A 23,162-nucleotide genomic window follows, 5' to 3' on the forward strand; every position below is an offset into this window, starting at 1 on the left:
TTTGTTTCTGATAAGGAAATTGCTGAACTAGGTTTCCCAGGAATTTTCGTCCCTTACAACAGCCTACTGCTCCAGGCATCAGCAAAACCTTGCAGCAGCAGTTGCCGAGTAAGAGCATCTGACATAAGTCTGAAAGTACCAAAATGTAGCTAATGATACTGCACGTGCACATTGACTTCTGTATCATTGCATTTCTGTGCTGACTGACATAATGGTACAGCACTGAGCTGTGAGTCAGATGGAGAAACCCTTTGAATTCTGCTGCAAACACTTGTGCCTCTTTGCATTGTTAACACCACTTCTTTGAAGTATTTGCAGCAGATAAACATTTGTACTGACTAGAGGTTTTCAGATTTGATGACTCAGCTGTAGGGACTTCGGTTCTTTACTGACTTCTCAGTGTTATCACTAAGGGTGTAGAGTACACCAGAAAGATTCCTGATTATGTGGTTGGAGAAAAATATTCTGTTGACAAATTAAACCATATTTCAAGGCTTTGTTGAGAAAGTTTAGCTTGTGTGAACAGATAGATCACAGTGGAGTGATGAGGAAAATGGCATATACTTTTCTCAACACGGTATCTAGGATAGCTTTAAAGTTTATCTGTGCAGCTAACATTGACATATGAAAAATAGCATTGCATGTAATTCTGTTGACAAAATTATGCATGCACGGTAGGCCTAGAAGACAGGGAAGCAGTCAGACACAGATGTTTACATTGGTAAACAGATTTCTGTGAAGTAACAAAAACAATTTACCATATCTAGATGGCAAAGTGATCAATGATGAACTCACAGGTGGACGTGCCTGATTTCTGTGCAGCAGAGCACAGTGCTGTGCACATGCACACGTGTAAGGTTGGCCAGGAAAGACAAAGCCATTACTGTTGTTACTGCAGGTGGTTATTTCAGTAGGCTGGTAAAAAGCAAACAGCATTAGTTTACCATACATACATTTGTCAGCCTTCATGACAAAACTACAGAAGCAAAGCTTGAAATGTGCCTTTTTGGAAAAGAAATGTTCAGGTGGATTGTATGGTGGAAAATGTGCTTAATTCTGCTACCAAATGGCATAATGTCTTTGCATAAACATGGGGAGGTAGGGGACCTTCTTGTATCTCATTGACCTGTCATTTGCATAAGTTCTGTCAGTAAGGGCTATAGGCAATGGTTAATGAGCCTATCTGGCTAGTTGTGTGTGCTGCAGGAAAACGGCAGTCTAGAGGCGCTGGAAGAAGTAAGGGAGATAAAAAATCCCTTGAATTCAGAACAAGAAGTATAGTGCATAACTTATTTTAATGTACCAAAGTAAATGAATCTATCCTCAAAAATTCCCCTTAAAAAAAAAAAAAGCTTTTGCATCCAAACTTAAAACCAGGGAGGCAGGGGATGGGGAGGAATGGCTGAGAATTTGTGAAAAGAGATCTGTAGCTTTTTCACACCGTTGAGTATCTTGCATTTCACAGGCTTAAAATACATTTGCATATAATGGAAGCAACAGTATTTCTGTGAATGACCAACCATACAGCACTGCAAAGAGTTGCCTGTTTAGCTAAAATTTATAACCTTTCAGAAAATAAAATATCTAGAACATTTGTCTGTGTATATACACCCATGTAGCATTTTTTGATCCTTTCAAAGCACTTTAAAATAATTTTGCAGTGCCATGGGGTAGATGAATATTTTTCATAATTTACAGACAAACGGACATTGGTTCTAAAAATTTATAAAGCTTGTCTAAACCTGATGGTATTGCTGAAGGCAAATCTTGATTGTTTCTACTTTTAGCTATCCTTGAGTATGAACTCTGTGGCTATAGAAAAATAGGACAGAAATTAGATGAACCATTTCATAGATAGCTTTGTATCTGTGGTAGTTTTGAACTTGAAGGTGGTGCACTGTCCTGTGGGAGAACATAGAATCATAGAATTATTTAGGTTGGAAAAGACCTTTAAGATCATCTAGTCCAACCATAAACCGAACACTGCCAAGTCCTCCAAATGAATACATGAAGTATTAAAGCTTAAGTTATAATGCTGTTCTAGCAGTAATAGACAATTCTAAGTCTCACTTTGTTATTTCTTTTATGGAGTTAGAATAAGAAACTGCTCACCTCCAAAGATCGTTTTATTCTGTGAACATGTTTATCTTTAAGGTTAATAGGCTTAAGTCTTGGTAAACTAAAAAAATAGCAGGTTATGGACCTACAGACCTTTCACTAGGAACAAATGTCCCGATGCCTTTACCCCCGACTAGACTTCAGAGTCAAGTGGCATAAATAGCACTGCATAGAGAAAGGTCTGATTGATAAGTTATGAGTTACCCCAGATGTGAAAAGCCATCTATTGAATATGGAATAAATTCTTTGTTATTAACAGAAGTGGAGGCAATTTTTTTTAGCTTGAATAAGTGAATTTGTCAATGTTCTTGAATACAGTGGTAACATTGGAACACCTACTACCATACAGATGTCTGCTTTTTTTTTTCCTTTTTTTTTTTTTTTGGAGGGGCCATCTTTATGTGCCTGTATTTTGCACAAAGATTGCAAAGTATAGAGAACAGAAAACTAGTTGCCATGGTTCTAATTAGTAATAGTAATTAAAATAATAATTTTGTTTTGTTGCAATGGTATGTTATGCATCCTTAATATTTTTCTGCGGAGTTTCTCTTTTGCTTCTTATAGGAAAAATCCAAAGCATTTCATAACTGACTATGAGTTTATTTCAAATTTGAATGAAGAAAATTAAGAATTCATTTACTTCTGAAGTATTTGATTACTCAAATCTTGAGTAATGTTTTCTCAGAAATCTTTACTAATTCATAACTGTCTTCTTGACTTTATTGGCAGCTGTGTCTCAATCCTAATTTAAACCCAAACTTTTGCTTTTAGTAAGATTTTATTTTTCAAAATTCTATTTGAATTACAAAATTTTGGCTCTCTGACTTTGTAAGAATGGATAGAATTAAATAGCACCTGAATTTATTTTTTTATAATTTTATTGAAGAAGAGTTAAGAAAAAGGGTACAGAAGCACTTATATGTACTTTTTTTTTTTCTTCCTTGTCTGGTATGTTATAATAATACAGTGGTGTAATCCCAACTCCAGGTACTGCACAGACTACTTCAGGAGGCCAAGTAGAATACAGAGCTCTGTCTGGAATTTGCCACATGGCATGGTATCATTTTATTGGCCTTATCTGGACTAGTGAATTCATTCTTGCCTGTCAGCAAATGACGATTGCTGGGGCAGTGGTTACTTGTTACTTCAACAGGTGAGTGCAGAATTGCCCCCATATAGTTCTGGGGATTTTCCAGCATTTACTTTCAATCTCTTTCTAGGCAAAATAGTCTCAGATAGACTGCAGTTTATGTCAATATCTTGGAATCCAATTTAATGTAAAATAATGTTGCTTATTGCAAGATCTTGAGTAAGATTTTACAATGTGTATGATATTAATGTGACTCACCCCTGCGCTGGAGTTACCGGGCCAAATGGAGCCTTGATGCAAGCCAATAGAGCTCAATTGACTCTGGTGAAATTGCCATTCGGAAGGCACAGGCTGCATTTGACCCTTTTCAAGGGGACTGCATTAGCTCCAAATGGAGATGCAATATATAGCTCCTTGGTAATTTCATGTATTCATAGGCAGTTTGACCTCTTCCTAGGTGTTCATCGCTGCTCTGGGTTTCCATTTGTTCTGACAGCATAAATGCCTAGTCTGTTACTCTTTTTTTCATTTTGTGCAGATATTTTCAGTTAACTGTAAATGCCTTAACAGCACTGTTAAGAATTTAGAGATGTGTAAACAAACTTTCCTGAATTTTATATTACCCTGAAATGTAAATGTGGAGGAAATGAGGAAAAATCTCTACTTTTCGTGATTTATACTGTTTTTTAGACTTGCAATATTGTAAAATGAAATTAAATTGGTTTCATGCACTGGAGCAGTGATATCCTGTCATTGAGGGGGAAGATTTAAATCTCGCAATACATTGTTGAGTTTTTTGACAATGAAGAGAATAGTATCCTGAAAACATTTTTCCTCATAAGTATTTTATGAGCTCTCTCACCCTCATTGCTCTGTTCCTCTGCACCCAGTGATGAGATTTCCTGATCTGTGAAAAACTCTGGCATTTTAAGGCATTTCTTCATTTTATATTAGAGGAATATGATGATAATGTCAATTTGTTGGAAAATTAGCCCTTGAGGAAGGCGAGAATGAGTTGGGGAGCCTGGCAGGAGAGGGACTGGGGACCCTGGAGCACTGACCACAGCCGCCCGGGACCGTCAGGCTCGGGCAGCTGGGGAGGGAGGCTTTGGGCTTCTCCAAAACCTAGGTAGCAGGTTTCTGTCGATGGTCTCTAGAATGTATTCCTGGATTTTTCAGTTGCTGATAGAAAGGCCTCCTGCTGAAAGGTTTCCAAATGATCTGTTCCCCTCCGCCCAGCAGAGACAGCAGCACAAGCCCTGCTTGCAGGAGGGACTCTGTAAGGATTCCCCGCTGCCGCTGACAGTGGCCCTGCTCCAGCCGAAGCAGCAAAGCTGGAAGACCTGGTAACAGCCAGTGCCCACCATTGCTTTAAGCGATGTTTTGTCATCCCATCCAAAAAGCCAAGGCAGGGCAATGTTTAACATGTGTATCAGGAGCCTGTGTCTACTAGGATTCTCTACACATCCAACAGCCATGGCACTGAACTGGTGCTAGTAAAAGAGCAGACAAAACCTAAAATGCTGCCTTTTAAAAGGTTGAGATCTGTAGAGTTACAGCATCTCACACTACTATTTTACATGCCATGATAGGACCTGAAAAGGGAGGAACTTGCATTTCTTACGTCATCTCCTTTTTGCTACTGAAGCTCTAAACACGAGTAACTAGCATGGCTGTGGTTCTGTGGGTAATGGGCTGCTCTTTTCTTCTAAGCAAATTTATGTCCCTCAAGCTTCAGCAATTGATTCAGCTTTAGCAACTGAATGCTGACGCACTAAGGGTTCATTTAAATAGGCTTGCTTGAGAAAGCACAGGAAAGAAAAGGAGTGTCACTGACTTACTGGGTTGTGCGCTGCAGTACATTTTGGTACGATACACCATCTAAATCCCCAAGTCAGAGACACTGTCCGTATCTTCTTCACACAGAGCAGGGAAGCACCTGTAGAAACCACTGTGATGACATTTACTGCTCTGTTAGGGTCTTCCGCTTTCCAGCTATTTTTTACTGCTGCAGGAACTGGCCACAGAGTACAGAAGGTTCCTGCACCCAATTGTATTGAAATCATTTTGTACATCTACTGTTGAGCCCTCCTCTTGCTTGCCAGGTGACATGTATTGTGTTGAGAGAGTTGTGCTTGGAAAGGGAAATGCAATTTTTCTGTGGTGGTGATCCCTCTTCCTGGCCTTTAGGCTGTCAGCGCAGATCTGCAGAGGCGCAGAGCAGTGCAGGAATGGGGAGAGGATGGTTAGCTGCAAGAGCAGTCGCACCATCAAGGGCAAGGGTTATCTCAAGCTGTTCCAGCAATTCTGAGCTTGTCTGCTGTGTGTTTTTAATGTATTCCCTGGGGCAGCATCATAAAGGCATGTCACAAGAGTTTGTTTGATACTGCACAGAGAGGCTTTCTTCTCGGCTTGTAAGTGCTCCAAGGAAATGGCACAGCCTTTCCCTGCGGAAATCTCCACAGCACATGCAGCAAGGGGGAGGGCAAGGGGTCATTTTAGCTGGATTAGCTTTACAGGTGACATATGTTTGACCTGCGGTAACACCACTGAAAATGTATTTTGCCGCCTTGTTTTTCAGATGAAACATGAATACGTGAAAGATTTTATTAATTTAATAAAATAAATAGAACTTTTTTGCTTAATGATTACTTTTTGTGACTTGTGAAAAGGGCTCAGTCTTTTAAAAAACCTTCTTTGTTACTATTGCTCTTTTACATGTGGGTTTATTTTCATCTTAGTCTGCTTAGGTGTTATGTGTGTATTTACCTGTTCAGTGAGATGAGGCTTTCCCCCTCTCTGGGATTACAGGAAGGTGGTACGGTAACTTGACCCATGTCACAGGCATCACTGTCCTGTCCATGTTTGAGCTTATTCAGTAACTCCAATGCATGTATGTCACTGCACAGGGTTGAAATTAAGGCACTATGTAAGCATTTGCAGGTTTGGGGTTTTCCGCCTGACCAGTTCAACACCACAACTTCCGATAGATTCAGTGAGAGGTGAAACACATACATCTCCCAGTAAGTCAAAATCCAGGTTTATGGATTTGCACTGAAGTCATTCAGACATGAACTAGGACCAAATTTTTAAAGGATTCCTCTTCCCTTTTCAAATACATCTGCAACATTTACGAGCATCCTTTGCCCTACTTACATACTTGACCTAACCATGTAAAAGAGCCATCAGCATGTATGTAGTCAGACCTGTCCCTTGTGGTTTTGAGAGCAGGTAAAAGGGCAGTTGGAAGTACAGTCTGTGTTCTCTGGTAGTCTGATAATGCCTCTTTTATTACAAATCTTGTAATTTATTGTATTTGTTTAAAAACTGAGATTCATATTTACATATATAGTTCATTCCTTAACACTTCTGAAGTATTTTACACTAAATCTCTTTTTGGGCAGTCTTTGAAACAGACGAGGCAGGATTGAAGAAAACTATAAGCACAGCTCTGAAAAGGGTAGGCTTTTAAAGAAAGGCTTTTTTTTTTCCCCCTTTTAAATGTCTACGTCTTTTGGATGTGTCAAGATTACATTTTTTCTTCACACAAGTGAAGAAAAGTGGTTTTAAAATGAAAGCTGAGATGCATGTGTGATCATTTGATTCAAGGAACTCAGTGTTAAGAAAGATATCGAGTGTCACAGAGCTCACAAGAAAATAAAGACAATTGGCAGCACTGAAGAAAGTAAGTTATTAAAAGATGATGTGGTATTGAGCACAGGTTCACAGGATTTTGGCATGGTAGTGTTCTATGTAAATCAAACAATCCCATGGTAACATAAAATGGGAATACCAAAGAGGAAAAGCAGGCCATGGCCCTACTCAGTCTTGTAACCAGGCAGATTCCTGTTTTTCCCTGATACCTTGTGTGCATGCCGTGGAGTCTACATGCACAGAATTTACTGCACAATATGAACTGCCTACAAAACCTTATGCATATGGCTGACTGTATACTTGTGCTAAAGTCATTTCAGGGTTGCAGCCATATAACGTACAAAGCTGGGTGAAACTTCATCCTTAAGGGTAATTGGCTGTAGGTGGATGATTGAGCTAATCTTGAGCTTGTTTAGAGTCACAAGCATCTCCCGTTGTTGTGTTTAGCTAGCCGTTTTCCTATGTTTTCTACCCTGAGCCAGAATTACAAGGAAAATCTGTTCTTTTTCTAATCTATTTGGAAGCAAAGCAAGAAACCTTGTCAGATCCTGTTCTTGTGAGAATTCCTTTGCTAGCAAAAGAAGGTGTGGAAAATCATTCAAACATGTAGAAATTTATCTAAACTAAACTTCAAATTTTGACATTCCTGCTCATTAATCAGTCCTGTTAAAAATATCAAAACCCTTCTTCATTTTTCTCTTCAGTAGCAAGTAAATTATTAACACAAGAATAAACTTTGTCCTTTCTGTATTTCCCACCCTTGATAAACATTTAACTTGCAGAAACTTAATCTTTCATATTCTGAGATCTGGCTGAGACTGTCATATGTAAGGTAGTGTATGAGGGAAAAGGACACAATGGTACTATATGGATAGAATAACTCACCTATATTGCGATGTATGTGTTTCTAACGCAGAAACCTGATGACTTAAAAAAAAAAAAAACAACCCTGCTTTATTCAGTATAAAATTCCACTATCCGCCAAGCTGTTCCCCTAGTTGTAAGACCAAAAATAATAAATGCAGCAACTGCTTTGCTGGAATTTCCTATTTAAAATAATGTGGTATATTCACATGTTTAAATACAACTTCTCAGCTGCAAAGTATTTAGTGTTTTGAATGAACTGCAGTGATACCTTCAAGATTCTTGCAGAACTGTAGTGCCTATCTTGATGTAGTGTGTATGATTTAAATCCTTGCTGAAGTGAGGATTTAATAAAAATACATTTGTAGAGCTTTTTAGCCTCAACTAGTCACTCTCTTATCACTGCCTTCTTATTTTTTAGTTTCTTGTGCAAACTATTAATTTTTCAAGATAACAAAGGTTTTGAAGATAGGACATCTTATTTGTGATGTAAGGTCTGATCTTTACTTAACTACTCAGTCAAACTGCTGCTGGTTCTGTTGCCTAAGTAAATTTTTTAGGGTTGGGCCAATTGCTTAAGAGTTGCTTTAAGAAGGGCTATTTATAAGTATTGATCAGTGGGGTTTTTTTAATCCTCTGAGACATTTTTTTAAGATATTTATAGTGTTACTCTAATTGATTTTTTTTTTTTTTGCAGCATTTGAAGAGGGGTGGGAGAGTGACTTTAAGTTCATTTCCTGGTTTTCATATAAATTCTTGAGAGCTGTGTCATACTACTCTCTGTAAATAATTGACATTAAACTGACCTTTACAAAGAAACCAAGAAAATAAAACTTGTATTTAGGCCAATTTTTTGTCTTTGCTTTTCAATTTTGGGAAACACATGATTTCTCCAAAACAATACAGGTTAATGTGCAGTAGAATTACAAGCTTTTTAGGCCAAATTATAATTTTAAACATATCGTATGATATTCCTCTTTTGTGTATTCCATTTTAAAACAAATCCTGTTCAGTGGGAAAAAAAAAAAGGTATTAGTTATCTGAACAAAATTTAAAACAAAATTCAAATTGCAAACAACCAAATTGCGACAATAAAAGTAGATAGTAGATCTCAATTTTACATGTGAGAGCTTGTGATATTTTTTCTAGTTTTAATTTTACCACTAAAGCAGAAGTAGTGGATTCATTCCTCAGACTAAAATCTTGCAGAAACAACAGTCAAATAAAAGATTGCGGAGAATAAGAGAAGTGACAAGCTGGAGAGAGGTGTTCAAGGAAGTATTCTCAGCTGTTGTTCACTTACTTCTGGTATTTTCCATTGTAGGTTTTTTCTTGATATTTTTCCATTACTGAATACATCAAAACAGTCATTGCTTAAGAATTAAACTAATCCAATAAAATTTATAAACTTGGCTGCTTTCCTTTGGACTAAGGTGAACATTCAGATGAAGTCAGTAGGAAAACTGGAGTTGTTCAAGTGGGAAAGGAGATACCAGCTTAATTCTTTAAATTTCCAAATACTGAAAAGATACAATGTATATCTTCTTAAATAAGTTTCTAAAACATTTTTAAATTGTTTGTTTTTCTTTCTAGAAATAAAAATAGCCCACCACCTCACCCAATCCTGTCTTCCATATCAGTTCTTTTTTGCTATCATCTAGGAACTGCTGTAAAAGGCTCGTTTCTGATCACAATACTGAGAATACCAAGGATTGTTCTCTTGTACCTTTATAATATCCTAAAACAAAAGGTAGGTATATACTTCTATAACACTATAAAAATAGTAGTTAAACGGTGAGATTCATGAAAAAAAGTGTGAAGAATATACTTCTTGCTTAAAAACAGATGATATGATGTGGATTTTACATTTTATCCCATTTTCTTCATTAAGAAAGCTTTTTCCATGTGCTTCCTTTTCTTCTCTCAACTCAGATATTTTTAAAAGCAGAAAACACCAACATTAAAACCCACCTTTTTTTAGTGTTTATATATAAAGGTTTTTATGAAGGATAAAGGAAAAATTTGGCAGAATGCTCTATTTAAAATTTTTGCATCATAAATTTTAAAAAAGCAGATGTAAGAAAGAACATTATTGTTGCATATCAAATATCTTACAGAAAAGATTTCATCTGCCTTGTAGTATGAGTTTATAGAAAGAATGTATGAAATAAGAACTATTCCAGAGATTTGTGTAGGATCCAAACCACATCTTTTAAGATATATAAAAAATATAGCTGGGTTGTTTTGATTGTTGCTTGCCTTCTTTCTATATTTCATGCATCTCTGCATCTCTCATCTTCTGCTGGAAACGTACCATTGCAGTTAGTTCTGGTACTTTGGCAAGGAGAGGGGGTGTCATGACTGCACAGCTCTGATTTTAAAGGAAGATTTAGGCAAAGTTTTTAAATGTAGGTCTTCTCCTCTAGAGTTTACCTTGGCCTTGAAGCATGTTATGTATAGTTATGACAGCGTATTTACATTGACCATCCCTGGTACCTATGAGGCATGTGTGTGGGGTATAGTTTGTGAATGCTTAAATAAAAGCCCCTTTTAATAAGATACTTGAAAGATGTGTAAGTGTCTGGGTTTATGTCACTCATATGAAAGCCTTGGTCATAAAACTTGGTGAGTTGGGTCAACTAAGAACTTTGTTTAAAGATGATAGGAAGGATGAGTTGTGCTAAAAAGAAGATAGAGTATTTTCTGCCTCTAGAGGAAGCAGAGTAAGTGGACTTGTTGGGTACACGCTTTTGTAATTTGTAGAAGATTTAACTAGCAAAGAAAGATTATTTGTGTCTATAGCAGTGTGCTACAAGCTCCTTTTGGTCCCGTTGCCAAGCATTCAGCTGAAGATATGACATGACCCATAGCTATAACGGCTCCTAAAGAGGCTATAAAGTGCTCAGGCCAGCTCATGTCCCTAGTCCACAGAAGGATCCCTCCACAAAGTAACCTTGCTCCTTCCTGTGGGAGAAAAGACAGGCTATGGCCCCTTTCCATTGAGGCTCTTTCCATAGAGGACCAGAGTAGTGATACTAAAGGATGGAGAAGTGATGCTGCATTCGTGTAAAGCTCACCCAGACTTTGCCACCCTTGCAAAAAATGGTGCTGTTTTCTGTGAACAGGAGGAAAAGTCAGGGGTCTGCACGCTTGCAGGTAAATTCACAGATGTTTTCTACACAGCAGTTTTCAAGCAGAATCAGAGAGGAGATTGCAGTTGAAGTCCCTTGCTCTAGGTTTTTAATGAACAGTACTTACTGAGATTAATATTTTTAGTAAAATCATCTCTCCAGCAATACACAGCAAGATTAAAGTATTTCTCTGGTGTCAGGAGTTTGCATGTACGGTCACCATTTTAAAGGAATTATTCCTGGAATATTTCCAAGAACTTCTTTGGAAAAAAGTTGGGAGGTTCATGGTTTCTGTACGAACAATGGTAGTTGTGGGGACCCGAGGTTTTCATATAGTGCCTGGAAGATCTCTTCTTTCCAAAATAAAACAAAAACATTCTGACCTCTGGAAAAAGAAGGTTAAAAAGACTCAAGTATCACTGAACTTCCTTTTGCTGAGAAAAACAGCCAGTTAAATTTGGAAGGCTACCATGGCTACCAAGATGTCTTTTGCTTGTCTTGCTTGGTGAAATCTTTATATGATGAACAGTTCTGAGCTTGTGATGTGATAGGGGTGGGGAGGTGGAACAAACACTGAGCTTTTCTGCTCTGTTTTTAGTATGAAATAAATATAAATCAATGGTCTATGAATGGTCTGTTCAAATACACGCTTTTTCCTCCTGTCCTGAAAAATATATGTATGCTCTGAGTCAATACACACACGTGTGCATATAAGTCCTTTTGCCCATTCTTTTATTTTTTGTTCATTAGGGTACCAGTCATTTCAGAACTGTGAAGGTTTTTTGATAAACAAAAAAGTTAAAAATCTGTAAGCACTCCCAGATCACTGCAAAGTACTGTAAGGGTTACTGACTTGCCTGCCTGTTTTGTTCTCCAAGCAGCTGTTAGCTCACAGAGCTGCTTGCAGCACTTATTTTCTTTTCCCAGAGAAGAATCTTCCATCCACAGGAAGAAAAAAAATATGCTCAGCTCATCAGTCATTAATACTGAAGGGTCTGAATTAAAAACAGTTCCTGTAATCCAAAAGGAAATATCTGCTGCCTAAGTGAATGCTTTATTAGAAGAGTCAATCACCTGTAAAGCAAGTTTTTCTAAAATGGCAGTTTTGTTTGAGTCTAATTCTGTGTCCAGTAACTAAACATTTCATTTTATTGCAGGAGAGTGCATGTGCAAAGTACCTGTTCAAGTGCTGTGTCTGCTGGTTTTGGTGTCAGGAAAGTTGCTTAAGATACTTTAACCAGGTACACTCTATCATCTCTCTGTCACTCAACTGTCTGCATACTTATTCTAGAAACCGTGTGTGTATGCTAGCTCCATTTAGCACGACTAAAGCGACATCCAGTGCATGCAAGCCAAAGTTTCCTTCTGGCCACCTAAACTAAACAAACAAACAAGTCTTCAAGTGTAGATGGAACTTGTTGCAAAGAAGCAGGGAATTGACAAACATGCAAGGTGCAAGATTTTAGAAGACTTGTTAATACAGCTTGAGATAGCCCTTTCAGAGGGCCACTTGCTATTTCTGAAGGTAAGAAGACTTAACATTTTGCTGAGTTGAGCCAGACTACCGAAATACAGAGAGTCCAGGTGGAAGGAAGCAATGAAGAAGTAAGAAATCCACCTGGAGATGTGTCATTAAACTAGGTACAGCATTTTCCACCTGAAAGTCCTGAATAAAGAAACTTGAACTCCTGGCTGATTTCCATTGTCAATATATCTGGGAATATGATCCATGATGAAAAAGCCAGATGATATAATATTCTCTTTCTTTGAAAGACATCTTTGTTTTGTTAGCAGTTTTGTTTCAAAAGTGTTTTTATTGGAAATGGATGATTTCTGACATACAGCAGTTTTTCAGATACTTGACTCCTACTTTTTCCATCCTGATCCTTTTCTCCAAATGTTTTCCAGCTCTATATACATCATTGTAAATAGTTAATTTTTCTCTTTGTCAGTCCCCTTTTGTTATCTCTGGTGGCTGTGGTATTCTTAATGTGAAAGGGAATCGGATGTTCATGCTAATTCCTAGCTCTCTAACTGTTGCGTTCTTTGTTCTCATTGCTGAGGGCAGTAGTGATGTAGACAAGACAATTCTGATAAAGGGTCTGACTTCTCCTCTAAAGTAGGTGCATAAATTAAGATTAATCTTGGACAACTACAAAGAGAAAGTTTTTCACTTAGTTCAGCCTAGATTAAATACTTGTGCAGTGAAATCTCTGGTTCTAGATGATGAATTTTCCAGACTTGCATTTTTTAGGTAGATCTTATGGTCACTGACTTGGTGAGGAATCTCAGAGTTCATTTTGACTGCAGGCTTTCCATTTGTAGTCACCCTTTCCCCTTGGCTTCCTGCCTGTCAAAGAGATATCCAGCATCCTAGTGTTTACTTTCTCCAGCTGCTGTATGCTGTGTGTTTGTTAAAAGAAGAATTAATTACTGTGATGTTCTTCCTTTTGTTTCAGAAGGCTGTATTGTAGCTCTTGTTCCCTTAAAAGATTTCCTGTTTCCTAATCTATTGTAGGCAAATTTCTGGTTTCATGAGAGTTGTGGTTTTTAATCTAGTGATCATAATACTGTGTTTGCTGTTAGATAATTGTTTGTTTGAACATCTTTTTGGCAAAGATGATGGTGTTCCACATGCTCCAAATCCAGGGCAATTTAGGCGAGGGTTAGAGGAGAAGAAAAGCAAGAACGTGCTGTAATATTTTAATACAAATTTTATCTGTATGAAGGGGTAACATTGGTCTCAGATTATTGCATTTCATAGAGTAATTAATGTATCTGATTAGTTTTTTCTTTCTTTCCTATAAAGAATGTATTCAAGCCTATTTCTTCAATTTTGTAAAATCTGTGGTCATATGTAAAAAAGAAAAAAAAAAGGGGGAAAAAAAGACAAGTCTGCAGTTTTAAGCTGCTTAACATATGGCTAGGTTAACAGAAGTACTGAACTCTTAAGAGCTCTTACTGAGATCAGTGAAAGCTGCTGGGTACAGCCTTGAAATTTCACATAAGTGTTGAACATGCACTCGAGAGTAGGACTTGGGAGGGGTTAAAAAATTGCTTATACCTATGTTTCTAACATTTTGAAAGTACTTTTTAGCTCAGATTTTGATTTTTGTGTGAGTTGAAATTACTGAAATTTGGAACAGCTGTTATAAAAGCTGGTCCAAAGCTCATTTCCTTACTATATTTTTGCCTTTTATTCTAGTATTACTTTCAGTATAGTAATAAGCATATAATTACCTGAAACTCAAAAAAAAAAAAAAAAAAAAGGCCTTCCCCATCACTTCTGCACTATTTCCTTCAACCTGTTGTTATATTGCTTAGATGATTTAAATTCTTTCTGCTCCTTCATTCACAAGTTTAATCAGGATTAAACAGAGCCCCTTGTTTTCCCTCTGGGGAACTTGCAGATGAGAAACAGGTGCTGGAGGAAATAACACTGGTGATAGAGCGTGAGCTTCTTTCTTCCCGTGCAGTATCAACCAAGTGCTCTGTTATGTTATCGAAGAGTGCTTTTCAGGCTGAGGTGCCATCTTTCAGGTGGGATTTAACACTGCCTTTGATAGTTGCATGCTCAGCTGAAGTGACTTGTTCTTTGCAGGCTCAGCTAAGTTTTGTTCAGCTCTCCTGGAACTTAACTGAGACAGGGCCAAAAAAGTACCCTGTCGTCTTCCCATCGTGACAGAGCACTGCGCTAGATGCTGACAGTTGCCATATTTCCAGTGGCGGTTCTTGGAGGAGGGGTAATGTAAACCCAGCATCCTGTGCAGATTGCAATGTGGATAATTACATTCTGCCTTCCTAAATTTCTTTTGGATTTGCAACTAGATCCTGTGCTAAACTGTGGTGTAGTGTTGCTATGTGCTGTTAAACAGTTCACTCCTTAAGCTGTTCCATTTCAGTCATGGGCAAAGTGATTCATGTGTGTGTATAATCCATTAGTAACAATTGTAAAGCACTCTGGGTTCTATCTGGATGAAAAGTGCTTTGTGAATATAAAGTCATTATCCTTACTTGACAGTTCTGTTTGCCAACACTTGTCAGAATTACCACAGATTTTTCATCTTCTGGCTCGGATGGTTTCAGTATGTTCCAGATAAACATATCCAATCATCTCAAGTAAAATCTGGGAGATTGAAATTTCTCTTCCGTAAAAAGAATATACTGTTTTTTTTAATGTGGTTTGGGAGCTACAAGGTCTGTCTGTCTCCTGCTTTCTTAAATTGTAGTGGCAGTCTTGACTTTTGATACATCAAAGCTCTTGCTTTTTTTTTTTCCCTTTACAGCCTTGTTGCAGTGACTTTTTTTTTTTTAAACAATATATCTATTTCAGGATAGTTTTGCTTTTCTGTGTCTGCTTTGGGTTCATCTGCAGCCAGTTGGCAAGCAACCGCTCCAAAGTGCAGCACATGGATTTCTGAAGGAGTTGCTGAGCAGTATGTGGTTTCTCTATTTTCATCAGCGCAGTTCCTTGCAGTGTAGCCTTCTGGGCCCTGTGGTAGCCATTACTGAAGTCGGCAGTGTGTTAGCCTGCATTTGCTGGTACTGAGACCCTTCACTGATACTGAAAGACAGCAACTGTCTAGTGTGAAAAAACAGAAGCAAGTCTGTCTAATGGTCGTATATCCACGGCAGTTGGTTGTCTCTTAAACTTTGGATGGAAGCCTATCAGGAGGTTATGGTTAAATGCTTGTGGAGAAGTGACCTAGATAAAACCAAAATTCATGCATGGTAATATAAGTACAGTTCTCCTCTGCACTGCCAAACACATTGTGCCTCACCCCATCAAATACTTCTTTTTCCTCCCAAAAACAATACTGCATTTTAATGTTACTGGCAAAATTGCTTCTAGATGTTAAGCTAAATTTTCAATTATCTTGAAAATACAGTTGGCTAAAATGTTCATCTTCAGTAAAATCATATTTTAAATATGTTTGTTTTCTCCCCAGAGGCTTTATGTATGCGGTAACAAGAAATAAAGTTCCTTAGGTCTTTACTTGCTCTGTAGGGTGAACCATGTAGGGGATAGAGATGAACAAGGCTGGCTAATTCTTGCTTTGCTACCTTTCTCCTCTCCCCTATCCCATTAAAAAAAAAAAAAAAAGAGAGAGAGAGAGAAAATAAAAGGCAATGAAGCAAGTGACCAGTAATTCAGTGCTTTTAAGCAGAGCAATTTATGAACAACTCTCTGGAAATGTTCAGTTTGATTTTATTTCAGAAATCCCAAACGAGAATATTGTCGCACTAACTGCAGAAGCCACTGTAAGCAACTCCAGTAATGATATAATCATGATGCAATGGGCACTTAAAGCAGGATCCTTATGGTCCAACCCCTGTGGTTGAAATGGAGCCCAGGTATAGCAGTGCGGTGCTGCAGGAAGGGACACCCAACTACCCTCTGAGGAGAAAGTTGTGTTGGTCCTACCCACTGGATGACAGCCATGGAGGGAGTAGATGACGCACAGAGTAGGAAGCAAGGAAAGTTGAAGGACAAGATTTTCTCCAGTAAGTCCAGTCTGCACGTATACGGTGGAATAGAAATAAAGGAAATTTGTGCTTCTTGGACTGCTTGGGAAAATTCAGGAGGCTATTGAAGAGTTTCTTACAGATGGTAATTAGCCTGAAAATCAAAAATAACTGTTTCTGTATTAGCTGTGTGCTTATTGGTTGGAAGTGGGGGAGGAGAATATTCTCCGTGTGTTTGTCAACCACAAGACAATAGCCTTTAGTTAACAAGGCTGCAGAAAGGGCAGATTTAGTCCTGGAAGGTATGAGATTAAATACTTGCACCAGAAAGAGTGGGATAAATGCCATTGTACAAGTTGCTGGTTAGGTGATCAGGCTTATCTCACAGAGCGGGACTGGAATATCCTGGCGTGTCTACTTTGACAAATGAAGGATAAGAGCAAGCCCATTAGCCATCTATGAGTATATCAAGAAGAGAAACAGCAGGAGGAATAAGAGCCAAGACAAGATCAGCAGAAGAATGAGTAGATGTAAACTGTTCATGAGTAAATGTTGTCTGGAAGTTGCAAGAAGGTTCCTAAGAACCAGAGGGACAACTGCCTGGAATAGCTCCAAGTGTAAGGACTGGGAGAGGGAAAAGCCCTAAGTAGTTTAAAGAGGGAGCTTTCCACTTAAGAGAAGAAATTGTATAATGTGCTAATCTGAAATAGCCAGGGACTGGAATGGCTGAAAGTCCCTTCCAGTCTTACATGTCCTCATTTCTTCAGTGGGGCCTCACAAGCCCATGTTGCTGTAATTTCCCACCACTATCTGAGAGACATGATACAGCTTTCTCACTGGGTCACTAACTGCTGTACAGCAGCCACAGAAATGTCATTGCCTCTTGCTACCACTGGATTTTGTTTTCTGAGGGGATTCCACTGGCAGCTGTGACACTTGCAAGCTGAGACACTTAAAAGTCCAGCTTGAGCTGCACAGTGTTGCACTGGGTGTAGCTAACCAGGGCAGCCCCCAAGAGAGTTGGCAGCAACGAGATCAGATCAGGCTGAAAATACCAGCAGAGCAGAAAAAGCTGAAGTGGGATGTGAGACCAGCATGTCTCCTGCTTCTTTTTTAAGAAGATTCTGTTGCTATGGCAATCCTCTCTTCCCCAAGCTCTTTTTATTAAAGCAAGTCCTAGAACGGAGGACTGAATTCAGCTGTTACACAAAGTAGCAATTATTCTCAACAATTGGGGAACTTATGGCCTGGATCTGAGCCACAGCGCCTTTCTCATGAAACTAGCAGGTCAATTTTTCCAAGACCCTTGACATTCTGTGTTGAGAGGCACAGAAGGATGTATTCTTTAAATAGGTTTTTTTTCATACTGTGGTATTTGGAAATATGTAAACATTCACATTCCTTATTTATTCATCCTGACGCTGAGAAACTCGTGTCTAGTTCCCAGGCTCCAAGCCAGAGGAGCCTCATGTTCTTCACAAAGGTGGTGATACAGTACCAACTTGCTGGTGCAAGGATAAAGACTGTTCCTGACCCACTATGTCCCATGCTATCTGATCAATGGTATGCTATCGATGCCATTATTACTTGCTTGTTACGATAGCAAAGACTACCATTGTAAAACATCAATTAATTAAGCAAAGATAAAAACTGGAATAGCTATATTGGGCCAGACCAACTCTCCACCTAGCTCAGTATCCCATCTCCAACAGTGGCTGTGAGTGAACACTAAGGTAGAACGAGTGTGTATTTCCCTGTCCCCATGCTGTTTCTCAGTCTGTTTTCAGCCTAGGGACTTCTTGAGCTGAGTATGTTTTCTGTCTATTTAATAACTCTCAGTGGATTCCTTTTCCCTGAACTTTCCCAGTCTCCCTTGAGCTCATGTGAACTTTTAGCAGCTAAAGCATCCTTTGTCCTGCAGTTCACAGCTTACAGACTTGCAGTGAGAAGAAATATCATCTGTTTTCAAATTTGGCTCCTACTACTTTGTATGGTCTTCCCCCTGCCTAGTCTTTGTTCTGGAAGAAACAGTAAGCCATCTAACCCTACCTACCCTCTCCGCATTTCTCATGATTTTGTAGCCCTCTTACCACATCCTCCATCAGTCATCTCTTTTCCAGACAGAAGAGCCTGGTTTACTCAGTTGTTCCCCAGACAGAAGACATTCCATACCTTTTGGATCATTCCTGCTGCCCTTCTCTCAACCATTTTGAAGTCCACTAAAGCTTTTGTGCATGGGAAAAGAGAATACATTCTGTAGAAAAACACATTTAAATAACCTGTTTCTAAATTATAGCAGGTTCTTGCTGACCATGGTCTACCACCTTAGCCTTCGTTAACCTAACTATCTTTTCTTTGAAAGGGAATGGGCTGTTGCACATACCCTGCAACTGGAATATTAATGGGCTATCTAAGCTTTTTAGCCCAAAGTCCAAAATGATTTGCAAATATTGGTAATAGCTTGCATGTGTTAGGTGTTCTTTGGCGGGTGAGGATGAGAAATCATTTGAGCTCATTTCTGTGCAACTCTGAGTTTCACGGAAACATACATTTGCTTAAATGTTAGACATGTATTTTGTTAGTGAGAACGTGTAGATTTCTGTGTGGCTGGGTGGGATCAGGGTCTGGGGTCTGTATGGGAAAATTGAGAATTGTGAGGAAAATATATGGAGCCACAGTCTAGGTTGAACAAGAAACCCTCCAAATGTTTTTTTTTTTTTCTCCTCAGAAACGTATTTTTTGCCAAAAGGTAGAGATCACTTGGCTAAGTCTTCAGCTTGTAATAGTAACGTTCTTGCTTCACCTATGTCACTGACTAGTTTTGTAGCCTTCAGCAGTTCATTCATTTCTGTGTCTCTCTTATTCCTTCTATAATGTTGGATTATCACCTGGCCGCCTTTCTTGCTTGGATGTTATGTCTAGTTGATACTTACATGATTTGTTGAAGTTGTAATTGTTATAAATGCCATTTTTTATCAGCTGGTTTGTAACATGACAAATCCCTGAGCAGGTAGTATTCAGTGTCCAGCATTATTTTCAGTCTTTCCAAGATAACTGCTCTAGTTAATAAATATCAGAAATTCTTTTCGTTGCACATTCCTCAGATACCAAAGTGGCTAATTCAAGAGTGCAAACAAATGGTTATTTATTTTAAGTTTGGAAACAATGTTTGTACAAGTGCACATGCATTTTCAACATTCTTTTTAATTTTTAAAACAGGACATTTTTTGCTGTTTATAATGAATACAGAATCTCTGTTTAATTTATTGGCAAAATTTATACTGACCTCACCAGATCAGGATCTGCTCTGTGAATTTAGTTCTTAAGGGACAGAAACAAACTTAGAAAAGCCTTTTCCACTTCGCCTCTCAATTTTCCATCTGTTAATGGGGATGATGAAACAGGCTTAACTCACAGCATATATATATAGATAGGTCTATCCATGTTTGAAATACGCAGTGACAGCTACAGATGGAAGGCAGAGAGGGAGCTTGACTTGAGGCCATCTACCCTACGCCTGTGCCCTCGGGAGACGGTAGCCCCGCAAGGCTGGCGCTGGCCTGGCCGAACTGCCAGCTCTGCTGCGGCCGCATCCTGGGCCGGTGCTGCTGCGGGCGAGCTGGCAGGCCCTCGGCTTTCCTAACGCGGGGCGGCAGCAGGCTGCTCACAAACCTGTCGGGTTGAGCGAGGCAGGTGGGACAAGGGTGCATCTCTTTCAGAGGTGCAGGCAACCAAGAATGCCAAGGTATTGTAGTCAACGCCTGACCCAGCCAAAGGGCACTCCTCTCTGCCGGTCCTGTTGCAGCGCTGCCCGGGGAAAGGAACAGCGTCAGTATAAATGAAGGTTAGCACAGAAAGCATTTTTTCCTATTTAGGAATAAAGCGAACTTGCTTGTTTAAACAGATTTTTATGCAGACACTCTACGTGTTTCTGTAGAGTTCAGTGGAGTCTTTGATTTTTCTTAGAGCAGGCAATAAATCCATGGTCTTTATTTATACTTTTTCTATCTATGGATGTATTTGCTACTATGTAAGTACAATATTTACAGGATGTCACTCTTTACTTCTACTCCTTTTTTACTTACTATCAGAGAAAAAAAAAAAATCCTTTGTCATATATAAAATAAATAATATCCACAATAAAAAGACAAAAGATCTTTGCATTTAATTTCTTTCTTTCTCTGTAATATTTTAAGATAATATCAATATAACTTTGCTACACTACAGTATGTTACAGAAATTGCTATGGGGTAAAACTGGACTCTGCAGAAATAAATTTTCTCTGCCTTTAGATATCTGAAGCTATTTTATATTTTGATTTGTAAGTGAGAAAAAACAGATTTTTGAACCGGAAGTATTTTGCAGTAGGCCAGTATAATTCACTTTCAGCAAACCAGTTTTTTTTTTTCTCACTTCCAGATGAAGCAGAAAGTAACTTAAGCACCGAGTACATGTTGGGGTGTATTAATTCCTTCAGAACAGTAATCCCTTGCACACTGTGGTTCTTCCTGACCGTACCAGATGTAACTAATGTTTTGTGGCATAGTCCACCTTCTAATATTTTGAGTAAAGGGAAACTACTCATAACACTTGCTGGTAAAGTTCAGCATACATTTCAGATATCTTGAGTGCTGTTTTTCTTAGCTGTTATTTTGGACACAGTTTCAAAACCTCGTTGAGGAGGTCCATAAATGGGACAATATATGTCAATTTATGCACAACAAGTGCTAAAATAATGCAATCCATGAAGGTAAATATTCTGTCCTCCACACCTGTCTTGGCAAGTTTCCACAAAGAGAAATCTTGTAAAATCCTCAATACCTCAAAAAAGCGTGAGTGCCCCTACTGTCTGTTGAAATTCTGGGTTTTTTTTGGTGACTTAACACTCACTGGTCTAGTCCAGGATCCTTTAGCTGTTCTTTTCCAGTGATTTTCACAATTGGTTTCATCTTTCATGAAAAAGTTTATTTTATGGCTATAGCCATAAGCTTGAATTTCAGTTAGCATATCAATAGTTTGAAAGAGCCATGTATAAAAGCTTTTTAATTGCCAACTTCTAAATGACTTTGTAACTACCTAACTTGATTGTTCCACTTACATAGTTTGCCAGCAGTCTTGGATATACAGTCATAGAAAATAAGCAAGTTTGGATAGTGTGACTCCAGGTAAGTAAGTGTTTTGTGGTAATTGTGTCATATTCATTAACAAAAATGAGGGTAGAGAACTTTGGTGTTTTAAAATAAATTGGATAAAGGTGGGTTCAGAAATTTAGTCACTATTCTAGCATTTGCTAATGGTGGAAATTATGTAGAAAAAACTATTTGAAGTTAGAAGCATAGTTATTGTAGTCACTTAAAATTGCCATATTATGCAAAATAACTCTTTATATTCATAAAGTCAGTATTTCCAAATAGAGTTTAAGGCTTTGTATTTTGCTGAAGTAAAATCTAGATTATAAGTCTTTCTCACTGCATTATTATCTTCTCTCATTTCAGCATGTGTACACAACTACAGCCATAAATGGGACAAATTTTTGTACATCAGCAAAGGATGCTGTCTTTATTGTGGCAAAGAATTCTGCTAAACTTGCATCCATTAGCTGTTTTGGAGATTTTATCCTGTTTCTAGGAAAGGTAGGAGTAAGAAAAGTACTGTTCTGTAAGAATGAAGTGAAAAATCAGGGTTTGATTATCTTTTCTTATATCTAAAGTAATTAAGGTTTATCTTTGTTAAACTCAGTGTTGTTAATGCTGTAAAATGAGTTCGGGAGAGAAAATAATGTTTGAGCAATTTAATCCTTGTCGTAGTGTTTACAGAGTTGTTTAGTTGTATTATAGTAGTGTCCTTGGCACCACTCTTACAGTTCCCATTGCAACGAGTCTTTGGTAAATATATAGTAAAAGATTGCCTCTGCCCTACAGAATTTACACACTGAATTGAACACAAAGTGTGACAACTACGTGATGCCAGAAACTGCATAGCTATCTCCCAGATGAGATGTGCTGTTAAAATATTGGCTGTAATGTATTTGCCTTAGGGTTTTGGGGTTTTGGTTTTTTTAAGAAACATTTCTACATGATTAATAAGGCTGCATTTCTCTCTTGCTGCCCTTTACAGGTGTTTGTTGTATGTTTTACTATTTTTGGAGGGTTGATGGCATTTAACTACCATCGGGAATTGCAAGCGTGGGTAGTTCCGCTGTTGCTGGTTGGATTTTTTGCCTACTTGATGTCCCACAGCTTTCTGTCTGTGTTTGAAGTGACAGCAGATGCCATGTTCCTTTGCTTTGCTATTGATATGGAAACGAATGACGGATCTGCAGACAAGCCATACTTCGTGGATCAGGAACTGCTGGTAAACCTCACTGATAACAGCAAAGATATTTGAGCCATTCTAAGCTTCTGGGGGCTTTTTTTTCCCCAAGACCTAGTAATTTGAACCCATGACCTGTGCTATTTCCTTTCCAACACCTTAGAACAGGATGGGCTCGGGGATGCAAATCATATGTGTATTTATAAACTGAAGTAAATGGCTCCCTCTGGCTCCTGTGTGCTAGCTATGATCTGCTGCCACCTTTTAGATCATACCCTGTAAGTAATGGCTGACTTTTTAGGACTTATTAGATATATGTTCAATATATTGTTGGTAATTAAAAAATATAAATAAATAAATGAGCTAGCTGCAGAGACCGATCCATGGGATGCCCTAAGATTAGATGTTTATATTTGTTGTGACTTACTGTATGGTGACAAGCAAAAGTAAACAACACGGAGCTTCTTGTTGCCAGCAGCAGGCCAGGTATCCATATATATCCTATGGACGCTGTAGTTCTGAACAAA

At 38.4% G+C, this 23,162-nt stretch overlaps 1 protein-coding gene across 1 annotated transcript in view; it reads left to right on the top strand.

The window, feature by feature from the left end:
- SLC44A3 (solute carrier family 44 member 3) overlaps positions 1-23,162 on the top strand; it is a 41,212-nt gene that overhangs the window by 15,225 nt on the left and 2,825 nt on the right. The window contains exons 10-14 of the mRNA XM_075156339.1: positions 3,106-3,271; positions 9,320-9,476; positions 12,015-12,098; positions 21,819-21,956; positions 22,441-22,677. Coding sequence (XP_075012440.1) covers positions 3,106-3,271; positions 9,320-9,476; positions 12,015-12,098; positions 21,819-21,956; positions 22,441-22,677 — 782 coding nt within the window. The remainder of the gene's footprint in view (positions 1-3,105; positions 3,272-9,319; positions 9,477-12,014; positions 12,099-21,818; positions 21,957-22,440; positions 22,678-23,162) is intronic.

Source organism: Calonectris borealis, chromosome 8, assembly GCF_964195595.1.
Source record: "Calonectris borealis chromosome 8, bCalBor7.hap1.2, whole genome shotgun sequence".
Lineage (NCBI taxonomy): Eukaryota > Metazoa > Chordata > Aves > Procellariiformes > Procellariidae > Calonectris > Calonectris borealis.